The sequence below is a fragment of the Mesoplodon densirostris genome, chromosome 3 (assembly GCF_025265405.1).
Source record: "Mesoplodon densirostris isolate mMesDen1 chromosome 3, mMesDen1 primary haplotype, whole genome shotgun sequence".
NCBI classification, from domain to species: domain Eukaryota; kingdom Metazoa; phylum Chordata; class Mammalia; order Artiodactyla; family Ziphiidae; genus Mesoplodon; species Mesoplodon densirostris.
The window spans coordinates 108598788-108610964 of record NC_082663.1 but is presented as its reverse complement, the minus strand read 5'-3'; the positions used below and the strand labels follow the sequence as shown (position 1 = coordinate 108610964).

Sequence of the window (12177 nt, the reverse complement as noted above, 5' to 3'; positions counted from 1 at the left end):
AATATAATTACAACTTAAAGTAGATTTTAGTTTACACCACTGGTTCCTCATAACCAACTGCAGTTCTTTTTTCTTTTTTTAACATCTTTATTGGAGTATAATTGCTTTACAATGGTGTGTTTCTGCTTTATAACAAAGTGAATCAGTTATACATATACATATGTTCCCATCTCTCTTCCCTCTTGCGTCTCCCTCCCTCCCACCCTCCCTGTCCCACCCTGCTATGTGGTCACAAAGCACCGAGCTGATCTCCCTGTGCTATGTGGCTGCTTCCCACTAGCCATCTATTTTACGTTTGGTAGTGTATATATGTCCATGCCACTCTCTCACTTTGTCACAGCTTACCCTTCCCCCTCCCCATATCATCAAGTCCATTCTCTAGTAGGTCTGTGTCTTTATTCCTGTCTTGGCCCTAGGTTCTTCATGAACTTTTTTTTTTCTCTTAGATTCCATATATATGTGTTAGCATACAGTATTTGTTTTTCTCTTTCTGACTTACTTCACTCTGTATGACAGACTCTAGGTCTGGTCCATCCACCTCACTACAAATAACTCAATTTCATTCCTTTTTATGGCTGAGTAATATTCCATTGTATAAATGTGCCACATCTTCTTTATCCATTCATCTGTTGATGGACACTTAGGTTGCTTCCATGTCCTGGCTATTGTAAATAGAGCTGCAATGAACATTGTGGTACATTACTCTTCTTGAATTATGGTTTTCTCAGGGTATATGCCCAGTAATGGGATTGCTGGGTCATATGGTAGTTCTATATTCAGTTTTTTAAGGAACCTCCATACTGTTCTCCATAGTGGCTGTATCAATTTACATTCCCACCAACAGTGCAAGAGGGTTCCCTTTTCTCCAGGCCCTCTTCAGCGGCATTTATTGTTTGTAGATTTTTTGATGATGGCCATTCTGACAGGTGTAAGATGATATCCCACTGTAGTTTTGATTTGCATTTCTCTACTGAACAATGATGTTGAGCATCCTATCATGTGTTTGTTGGCAATCTGTATATCTTCTTTGGAGAAATGTCTATTTCGGTCTTCTGCCCGTTTTTGGATTGGGTTGTTTGTTTTTTTGATATGGAGCTGCATGAGCTGCTTATAAATTTTGGAGATTAATCCTTTGTCAGTTGCTTCATTTGCAAATATTTTCTCCCATTCTGAGGGTGGTCTTTTCATCTTGTTTATGGTTTCCTTTGCTGGGCAAAAGCTTTTAAGTTTCATTAGGTCCCATTTGTTATTTTTGTTTTTATTTCCATTTCTCTAGGAGGTGGGTCAAAAAGGATCTTGCTGTGATTTATGTCATAGAGTGTTCTGCCTATGTTTTCCTCTAAGAGTTTGATAGTGTCTGGCCTTACATTTAGGTCTTTAATCCATTTTGAGTTTATTTTTGTGTATGGTGTCAGGGAGTGTTCGCATTTCATACTTTTACATGTACCTGTCCAGTTTTCCCAGCACCACTTGTTGAAGAGGCTGTCTTTTCTCCACTGTATATTCTTGCCTCCTTTATCAAAGATAAGGTGACCATATGTGCGTGGGTTTATCTCTGGGCTTTCTATCCTGTTCCATTGATCTATATTTCTGTTTTTGTGCCAGTACCATACTGCCTTGATTACTGTAGCTTTGTAGTATAGTCTGAAGTCAGGGAGCCTGACTCCTCCAGCTCCGTTTCTCTTTCTCAAGATTGCTTTGGCTATTGGGGGTCTTTTGTGTTTCCATACAGATTGTGAAATTTTTTGTTCTAGTTCTGTGAAAAATGCCAGTGGTAGTTTGATAGGGATTGCATTGAATCTGTAGATTGCTTTGGGTAGTAGAGTCATTTTCACAATATTGATTTTTCCAATCCAAGAACATGGTATATCTCTCCATGTATTTGTATCATCTTTAATTTCTTTCATCAGTGTCGTATAATTTTCTGCATACAGGTCTTTTGTCTCCTTAGGTAGGTTTATTCCTAGATATTTTATTCTTTTTGTTGCAATGGTAAATGGGAGTGTTTCCTTAATTTCACTTTCAGATTTTTCATCATTAGCGTATAGGAATGCTAGAGATTTCTGTGCATTAATTTTGTATCCTGTTACTTTACCAAATTCATTGATTAGCTCTAGTAGTTTTCTGGTAGCATCTTTAGGATTCCCTATGTATAGTATCATGTCATCTGCAAACAGTGACAGCTTTACTTCTTCTTTTCCGATTTGGATTCCTTTTATTTCTTTTTCTTCTCTGATTGCTGTGGCTAAAACTTCCAAAACTATGTTGAATAATAGTGGTGAGAGTGGGCAACCTTGTCTTGTTCCTGATCTTAGTGGAAATGGTTCCAGTTTTTCACCACTGAGGATGATGTTGGCTGTGGGTTTCTCATATATGGCCTTTATTATGTTGAGGAAAGTTCCTTCTATGCCTACTTTCTGGAGGGTTTTCTTCATAAATCGGTGTTGAATTTTGTAGAAAACTTTTTCTGCATCTATTGAGATGATCAAATAGTTTTTCTCCTTCAATTTGTTAATATGGTGTATCACATTGATTGATTTGCATATACTGAAGAATCCTTGCATTCCTGGGAGAAACCCCACTTGATCATGGTGAATGATCCTTTTAATGTCCAACTGCAGTTCTTAATACATATGTCTTAAGTGTTTTTTTAAAAAATCACATGGAAGATTAATGAAAAGGAAGCAGGAGAGAAAGAATACCTTGGTCTTATAAAGTTCAAGCTCATTATCTGTTATTCGCCATGGTTCATCTTCTTTCATTTTATCTGCAATATCTTGTTCTTTATCATCTTCATGAAGTCTGTATGGCTCAATCATTTCATCAAAAGCTACAATACTTAGAAAAACAGAATACAGATAATTAACCTTATGCTGAATTACTTAACAGTAAGATCTTAAACACTAAATTATAACTTGAAAAGTCAGTGTAATTATAACTTCAGAAGTTAGTGTTTTCCAACCATCGTGCTCCCTTCCATACTCTGACTATAACAATCACTCTGGCAATTTATTTTGAAAATAGCAATAACTAGTTTCTCTAACAGATTAGAAATTTAGAACCATATTCATAATAAAAGAACTGCAATTTTAACTGCTAGTGCAGGTTTCCTTGTATCTGCCCCTGCTCCTATACCCCAGCCTGCCAACCTAAATAAATTTCATCACATAAGCCCAAATGATCCAGTTAAACAGTAAGTCTAATTGTGTTACTCCTTTACTCAAAACACTCAATTGCTTTCCCAGTTCAAGTACCACTGAAGAGAAGTAGTGTAAGAAAAGGAACTAGAACATTTTGAAGGGAGGAAACGGCAGATATTAAACATTTAAGATGCAGAGTTAAGCTGTAGGTCCAAAGATACTAAAAAGGACAAAAGATAGTGGAAGAACATGAACAGCATTCTAATCCTCTATGAATGTGAAAAACATATTTTTCAGAATCAGTCTCATACAAATCTCCTAGAATATATTGTTCTATAAGAGAAAAAAAATGTCTCCCTGACTACAACCTTACAAGGTATACCTTACTGTTTGCTACTTAAAATGAATTCTTTTTTTTTTTTTTTTTTGCGGTATGCGGGCCTCTCACTGTTGTGGCCTCCCCCGTTGCGGAGCACAGGCTCCGGACGCGCAGGCTCCGGACGCGCAGGCTCAGCGGCCATGGCTCACGGGCCCAGCCGCTCCGCGGCATATGGGATCCCCCCAGACCGGGGCACGAACCCGTATCCCCTGCATCGGCAGGCGGACTCTCAACCACTTGCGCCACCAGGGAGGCCCAAAATGAATTCTTTATACCAGCTTCATCATATATTCAACATATATCTGAGAATAATTAAAATTATATACATTAATATAAATACGTATAATTATAACAACTTCCATATACCATTTCCAGGTAGAATAGCCCACGAGTCTACTTTTCTGTGACTCTTGAGAATTCTGAATGCAGTTACTATAGGCAAATTCTTAGATTTTTCCCCCCTATTTCAGTAATAAAACAAAATAGTGGAAAGCATTACACATGTGGAGTAAGGACTAAGTGGTCATAATGAACAATGGAAATTTAAAGAACCATGTGGAATTTCTGTGGCACTAATGATTTTCAAAAACTACTTGTAAATCAGTAATTGAATTCTTCTCTAAATATTAAAAAAAAAACCCTTTAGACTTACTTCAATATCTGCAATAGGCATGCCAACTATCTGCTAGATTAAATACAAGTTGACTTCACATGAACTAACAGCAGGCAAAATCCCCAGGTAATTAGTTTAAGTTAAATGATCTGTTAGCATGTCTGAGTAGGTCATCCATAAAAGAATCAGAAATTTATACAAAGTAATTAATCCAATAACTTACTTTTCTTTCTTTGGTTTAGTATTAATATCTCCTAAGACCATGATATCAGAGAAGTCTATCCGGAACTTGCTAAGCAAAGTAGCCATCCTAGAACAAAAGCAAGCATTGAGACACATGAAGGATGTATATAGAAGTATTCTTATTCTATTTAGGGCTGAATCTATATGATCTATATGAAAAGTCTACCAGGTACTAAACAGAGTCCATCTGAATTAACTTACAAATAGAAATCTAAATGAGTTACTGTTCATTCACAAAGCAGACATCTAAATTCTGAGTAGACACTTGTGTTGTATTCTTTTACTTTCTCTGAATCTCTCCTTAGTATCCAATAATGAATGGACAGAACAAGATATTAATAATGAAATCTGAATGGCAACTAGTTTTTTTAAAGTTAATTTTAGTCAAATTATATTGGTAAGTGTATGTATTTCAGTAAAAACTAGTAAACAGTTATTTAAAAATTATTTTTGGATTATTCTTCTATCCACGAATAATGCATATTTCAAGGTCCAACTCTGACTTTTTGGGCAAAACTGAAGCTATAACTGATGGCAGAATAAGTTCGCAGCTTTTTTTTTTTTTTTTTTTAAGCTGGGACAAACATGAAAAGGAGCTCCAATAAGCCTCTAATTTTTCAGTAAATAAATACCTTTTTGGAGGCAGAGTTGGCAATTAAACTTTGGTGGTAACAACAAAAAAGTTGAAACACACATACAGGAAAAGCAATTAACAAAACAGGATTTTATTTTTAATGAGTTTTCTAAATTAAGATAATAGAAAACAAGCTATAGGTTTAACTTTTAAATTACTAGTACTTCTTGCATAATTCATGATTTGAAATGTATAAACACTTAGCTCAACTCCAGTGTAAATCTACTAAGTGCCTAATATGTGTTATAGGACCCACAAAACTCAAATCTAAGATAAGAAGATAAATATAATTCAAGCCTCAGAATGTAATGATTGGTATCAAGTATATCGTGTTTCAGGAAGGGAATGTAACAACTAGAAAGAAACAGGGAAGGCGTTATAAGGAAGCTGACAATAAGTACTGGGGTTTTAAAGAATGGAGTTATTTTAACAGAGAAGGGAGGCAAGTGAAGAACTATTTGTAGTAGACAGATGAGAGCAGGCAAAGAAGTAAAAGTCTGATATCATATGTTTGTTTACAGCAGATGAAGAAATGTAAACTGAAGTATAAGGCGTATTTGGGGGAATAGGAGATATAGACAGAAAGGAAACAGGAGGACAGATTGTAAAGGGCCCTGTCGCCTAGACTCTCTATGGTGTGTAACAGAGAAGAAGTTAAAAATATTTGGGGCAGAGGCATCACATGATCAAAGCTTTGCTTTCTAAACGTGAAATTGGGAGCAATATGCATGATATATTATGAAATGGTCAGAGATGAGACACAGTATACTTAGAGGAACAATGAAACCAGAACTAGAATTGTGACAGGACAGACAGAAATAAGAAAATGGACAATGCCATCCTGCATTTCTGTTGTCTAGAAGTCTACAAAATATAACGTATATATGAATATCACTTTTGTGTATTTTTTACCCTGATTTTTTTTTTTTACAAAAGGCTGCTTAATACTTTGATGCTGCAAGTATTTAATAAAGATTTTCTAAAATGTCAATATATTAAAAAATATTACATATAAGTAAAACCAAGAATCTAAACTTAAACGTTAAGACTAAAAGAGAATGAGGTTTTACTTGTTTAACTAGACTTTTCAGCTTCACTACAGAACAGAGCAACATGACTGACATTTTCTGTGTTGTCTAATTGTTATTCCTATTAAATCTATATTGAAATAAGGAAGTAATACTAGATAAATGCCCATCAATTTAAAACAGACTTACGCTCTCCGGTCATGGTCTATTCTGTTTATTTTTCCACCAATGAATACTCTGATCTTACAATCTTTCCACTTTTTCTTGTTAGTCAGAAGATAAGGTATCAATAAGGTCAAACCTGAATCACATAAATATAACAAATCACTTATTAAAACACTAATTTCTCAATTAAGAACTTTTAATTCAAGTTAATTGCTAAAAACACCTTTATTATAACTCAATATGAAACAAAATTGTTCTTTCAGTCCTTCCTTAATAATTCAGTCAAAAAGCCACTTGGCAGGCCTGAATAAGGAGGGAGGCCCAGTGGAGTCAGGACCCATGCGAGGAAGGCAAAGAAATGGGATACTGGCCTGGCAGGGTAGGGAGACTAGTTATATCAGGACTGAGGAAAAGAAGAGTATTCACTGAAGCTAACGGGAGCCATGTTTCTCAATGGAATGAGAAACATAAAAAGGGAAAAGCTGGAGTGAACCCTGCAGTGTTGCAATGGAAGTGGTTTCAATCTATACCTGTATATACAAATAAGTGTGTGTGTGTGTGTGTGTGTGTGTGTGTGTGTGTGTGTGTGTGTGTGTGTGTGTGTGTCTTTCCTACATCTGTCCACTAAGATGGCCTGGGAGCAGTGACACCCTAGTAGAAACGGGCATTTCTAATGCCCTGACCTTTGTTTCTAAATACCATTCTCCACTAAAAGGAATCAAGCCTCTTTGGATAAAGGGTGATTCAAGTGTTGGTGTAGGTAAAGTACAAAACTGAGCCTGGAATGTCTTATTTTATCAGAAAATAAAGAATGATTGGGACATGACAAATGGACACAGAAGTTATCCTAAAGAAGATACTGCTGGCCAAATCTGGGACAACATCAAAACAAACTATGAGAATGAAAAAATCATAATCCACTGAATAAAACAGGAATCCATAAGTCCACATAGAAGTAAAGAGAAAGCTCCTCTTTATAGTTAAACACCAACTAATAGATGAAGAAATGACGGGATTGGAAAAATCATTTGGAAACCACAAACACACCACTACAATAGTAACAGCAAGAATAAATTCAGGCAGAAATATCAATGGATGCTAAAGATGGTGCCAAAAATAGCAGTAACGATGGTATATGTGCATAGTCTCAAAGTAACTCCCCATGCCCCAAATATCATAAGCATAAAAGGGGGTAACGATAAGTTTTCGGTATATAAACCTGGGGAAAACCACCTTACTCAATGGTCAAAGCTACCTTCACCAGTGATGAGACAAATCAACACTATGTGCCACCTGATAAGACACAGACAGAAGGGCACAGCATCACTTCTGTAATATTTCTACCCACAGAAACTAATTATGATGAATCATTAGACAGCACTCCAAATCAAGTGACATTCTACAAAATGGTCTGTAATATCTCAAAAATAATGTTAAAGTCATGAAGCTCAAGGAAGGACTGAGCAACTTTCAAATTGAAGGATACTGAAGGAACAGGACAACGAAGTGTGATGTCTGATTCTGGAACTAATGCTGTTGCTTTGGGGGACCTGGCTTAACGGGAATGGGGTCAATGAAGAGTATATACCATTTCCTAGTACTACCACCGAAACTTCAGAAAATTTAAACTTCTTAAAAACATATGTTAGCAACCTTACCTCCATCATCAAAAAGCCACCAGACATCAATAGTGTTCTTTCCCTGTTTTTTCTGAAACTGTGTACTGGCTTCAAGAAGCTTTTGGTCAGCTACATTTAAAGGCACAGCAGGGCCTTTGGGTTCTGAAGGATCAAGCAGAAAAATAAGATATTAGGGAGGAGGTAAATATTAAAGTATATTTTGCTAAATTCCCATAGTTTCCTAACTTTTGTATATTCAAATGTTTATAATGTAGATAGTTGTATATATTACATCAATCATAAGGTTATAGTTGTTTACAATTTAAATATACTTTTAAAATGGTTACAGATAAATAATATCTCTATAATACCTAAACTCATCCAAATTATCTTGCCTAATTTCTAATATTTTGAAGCATTCTGAATGAAAGAGAGTCATAAAAACTACTAAAGAAAATTATGATCACTAGATTTTGATTTTTGAAAACCTGTTTCAGGCTAACTGGGCAAATTAAGCTTATGCCCGTTCCATAAACATAATTTCTTTTGTAATCTGGTTTCTCAATAATTTATAGCTCAAAAAAATTTTTAAATGTCACATTATCTGTAATATAAAAGACAGAAAGAAATGGGAGACATATCAATACAATCATGCAGTTATCACAATGAAACCTCTCAGTCTAAGGAAAAACTCCCTCATCTTTACCTAATTTTTGTCCCCTCAATATGTGAGGCCCAATTCTAAAGCCATATAACCACCACATCTTTCTTTGAACCACAGAAAGACTGTGGGAACTCCTAGGAAGGGCACCCATCTACTGTAGGTCTAAAGAACAATTTATCAAGGGAGTTCCCATTATGTATCCCCAGGAATTAAAAAGGAAGAAAAAAAAATAAGCACTGACTCTGTGAGCAAGCAAATGACTATAATGAAATCCCTACACCAAATTTTAAAAGCATAAATCCACAGAAGGAAGTCTGATCACTTTTGTAGAATGTCTATCATTCACTTTTCATGCTGCCATGATGTACGCAAAACATGACAAATGATTTTGCATGATGAAATAATATGGCTACCAAACCACACTGCTCCATAACTCTCACCTCTATCTCCTTCTCATAAAATTCATGTATGTTGACATGACTGTATCTCCCAAACGCAGCAGGACTGTGAGAAATATTGTAATTTTTGAAATGAGAAATATATTAGTATCAAAATTAAGGACTTGGCTGGGTACAACTGATGGTAAAGAATGCAAGTGACACTGTAAATAAACCTATTTCAGTGTCTCTACTTATCATCTAAACCATGCAGTTTAAATTTAAAAATTAAAATACTGACTTACAGAATTTGAATATTTCTGAAATACTACCATGATTTAAAAGAATCTGTCTTTGATTTAAAAGAGTTTGTCTTTGATATATCACCTTCTCCTGGGATAATTTAATGCTTTAGTTGGCCTAATGATAATTTTTCTAATCTGCATTTAATAAAAAACAGTAACATCACCTCACCATGGAAATAAAAACCAAGGTAAAGAAAGAAAATAAGATTGGAGTTAAAGAATTAACAGTATGAGAAAAAGGATTAAAATAAAATGATGAAAAATGCCTGCCTTTTTTCAACAGTGGTTGAGTTGGAGTCTTGCCATCCTCTTCCTCATCTAGATTATGTTTAAAAAACAAAATATAAGTTAATTGCCTTCTTATTAATAATGAAAATGTAACTAGAACACATTTATAAATAAAACATAGTATGAAGAAACAGTGTGAAAAATAATTAAGACTGAAGATATTTTCTACACTGAGTGTTCGGGATTTGAAAAAGCAAACATATTTTAGACTCCTCCAACAGGGCTACTGAGTAACACCCACCCCTAAATTTCATTCCTGTAAAACTGACAAAAACTTTAGAATTTTTAAACTTTTAAACTTTCATACTTGAAATCAGTTGCTCTGGCTTATAGAGTAGAAATATGATATTATAAAACTGATGTTGCAAGTAATACATAAATTTCAAACATGCCACTGCATCACTGTGCAAATGACTGACAAGGAATTTTAGAAACACTTAATAGATATATTTGGTATTTGTAAAAATTAATCACCACTTGAAATATTTAGGAATTTGATCAGAGACAAGAGTCTTTTGGTTTATATAAATGCCAGGTTATACAGGAGTGATTTTTCAAATGCATAAATTTATATATATACATATATGTATATGTATATATATACACATATATACGTGTGTGTGTACATGCATGTATATAGCATTATGTCGGTTCATTTACATTTACATATCTATAAATATTTCCTAGGGTTAATAGTTTTCCTAATCTGAAAATTTTTTCATATTCTAAGCTGTACTATTTGTTTAAGGCACATAAAACTCCCAACCTGGACAGGAAAGAATACACTGCAGTGGGCTCTTGAGTCAGACTCCCAGCATTCCAAGATTACCTCTAACCATTCTAGCTGTGTGACCTTAAGCTAGTTACTTAACTCCTCACTTTCCTCGTTTGTTAAAAGGGTGAACAATACCTACCTCTTAAGGTTGTCATATTGCAAGCATTAATGCACTCAGCTCAGTGCCTAGCACAAAACACATATTCAGAGGGTACTCTTTCTGTCCCTCTGCATACTGCATGCGTCAATAAGACAGACATACCAAATATAATAACTATACCAGAATGTTTATAATTCTGAAGACGTTTAAAATTATATAAACTTTCCTATATTTTCTATACTAATTTTGAAAATAATTGGCTAAATAGAAAATAAAATAAATGCTATTTTTGCATGCTAATTTTTATGCCTGTTATGGAACAAGAAACATTTCAATTATTACATTTAATTTAATAGTATTAAATATTACTGTTCATATAAAGTAGATATTTGATATTATCTATCTTTAATGGTAATAAAAACATTTATAAATATAACTATGGACATTCTGTATTCATTTCAAAGAGCTCAGAAATGTCAAGGAAATCTTGACACTGAAAAATGATTTAAACTAAGTTAAAGGCATTTACTTTTTTTTTTTTTTTTTTTTTTGTGCGGTACACGGGCCTCTCACTGTTGTGGCCTCTCCTGTTGCAGAGCACAGGCTCCGGATGCGCAGGCTCAGCGGCCATGGTCCACGGGCCCAGCTGCTCCGCGGCATGTGGGATCCTCCCAGACCAGGGCACGAACCTGTGTCCCCCGCATTGGCAGGCGGACTCTGAACCACTGTGCCACCAGGGAAGCCCACATTTACATTTTATAATAAAAAGATGAGTAGAAATGTACTGACCCAGTTCCCTACTCTATAAAAATAGACTTCATAAGACTGTGACATACATTAATGAGCTAATGAATGGATAACATCTACTGCAATGTGAGAGGAACAGTAGATGCCTGATAAATATATTACTTCTCCTCCTATCATAGCTTTACCTGTTAATTCCTAACAGATTCCGTAAAGGATCTGTTTTAGGCAAGAGAAAAGGACAACAAATAAGAGGAAATGAAAGAATGTATACCACAAACTAAAAATAAATGCAGGAATATAACAAGAGTTATCAGAACCAGTTTATAGAATTTTGAGGTGAAATAGAAAAAAAAGATTATAATCAAGCCAGCAAAGAATTGATATGGAAAATGGGTCTCAACTAAACTCTCAACTACCACTACTCTAAGCAAACAAGGTAAATAAGGAGGAAAGAAAAAGCAACATTAATGCTTCTAAATAATCTAGAAGAGATTTCAGAGAGAGGAGTTGTCCAAGGTTATCAATTTCAGAAAAAGAATGGTAATTATTTACAGGAAGCAAAAGTATGACACGGTTTGATGATTTACAGTGCAGATTTTTCTTGTTGCATGTCAGCTGGGAGTAGGACAGATGGAGATACTAGACTGAACAGAGGTAGGAGAGTGAGGGTGGGAGAGTAAGATTTGGAAGTCATTCCTCTTCTCATAAACATGACATAGAGATTTGTGGATGAAATTATCCCAAAGTCTCAGGAGATCTGGAAATCTTTTTGTGGCTTAAACCACATTAGCCACAAGGAGTATTTATTTCTGTAATTATGGCCCGACAGTTCAGCAGCCAAACGTAAATTGCTCATTTCTTGGGAGGAGACTACATTGAGGAATAAAATTACACTTGATTTTTTACTATGTTGTTTTACCTGAACAATACCAGGTACAGTAGATGTAAAAATATTCTGAGTATCTCAGCATATAAACAAAACCCCTGGTATTGAAGTATCTTGATTTACAAAAAAAAATTATGTAAACTAATTTTATAAAAACCTCATTCCTTTCAGTGTTACCATATGCTAAACACACATTACTCCAAAACTACCATGT

The 12177-nt window shown here is 35.0% G+C and overlaps 1 protein-coding gene across 1 annotated transcript in view; it reads right to left on the bottom strand.

The window, feature by feature from the left end:
* Nucleotides 1-12177, bottom strand: part of SLC12A2 (solute carrier family 12 member 2) — a 110755-nt gene that overhangs the window by 4398 nt on the left and 94180 nt on the right. The window contains exons 21-25 of the mRNA XM_060093308.1: nucleotides 9438-9485; nucleotides 7861-7983; nucleotides 6227-6338; nucleotides 4356-4442; nucleotides 2703-2838 (exon numbers count right to left, since the gene is read on the bottom strand). Coding sequence (XP_059949291.1) covers nucleotides 2703-2838; nucleotides 4356-4442; nucleotides 6227-6338; nucleotides 7861-7983; nucleotides 9438-9485 — 506 coding nt within the window. The remainder of the gene's footprint in view (nucleotides 1-2702; nucleotides 2839-4355; nucleotides 4443-6226; nucleotides 6339-7860; nucleotides 7984-9437; nucleotides 9486-12177) is intronic.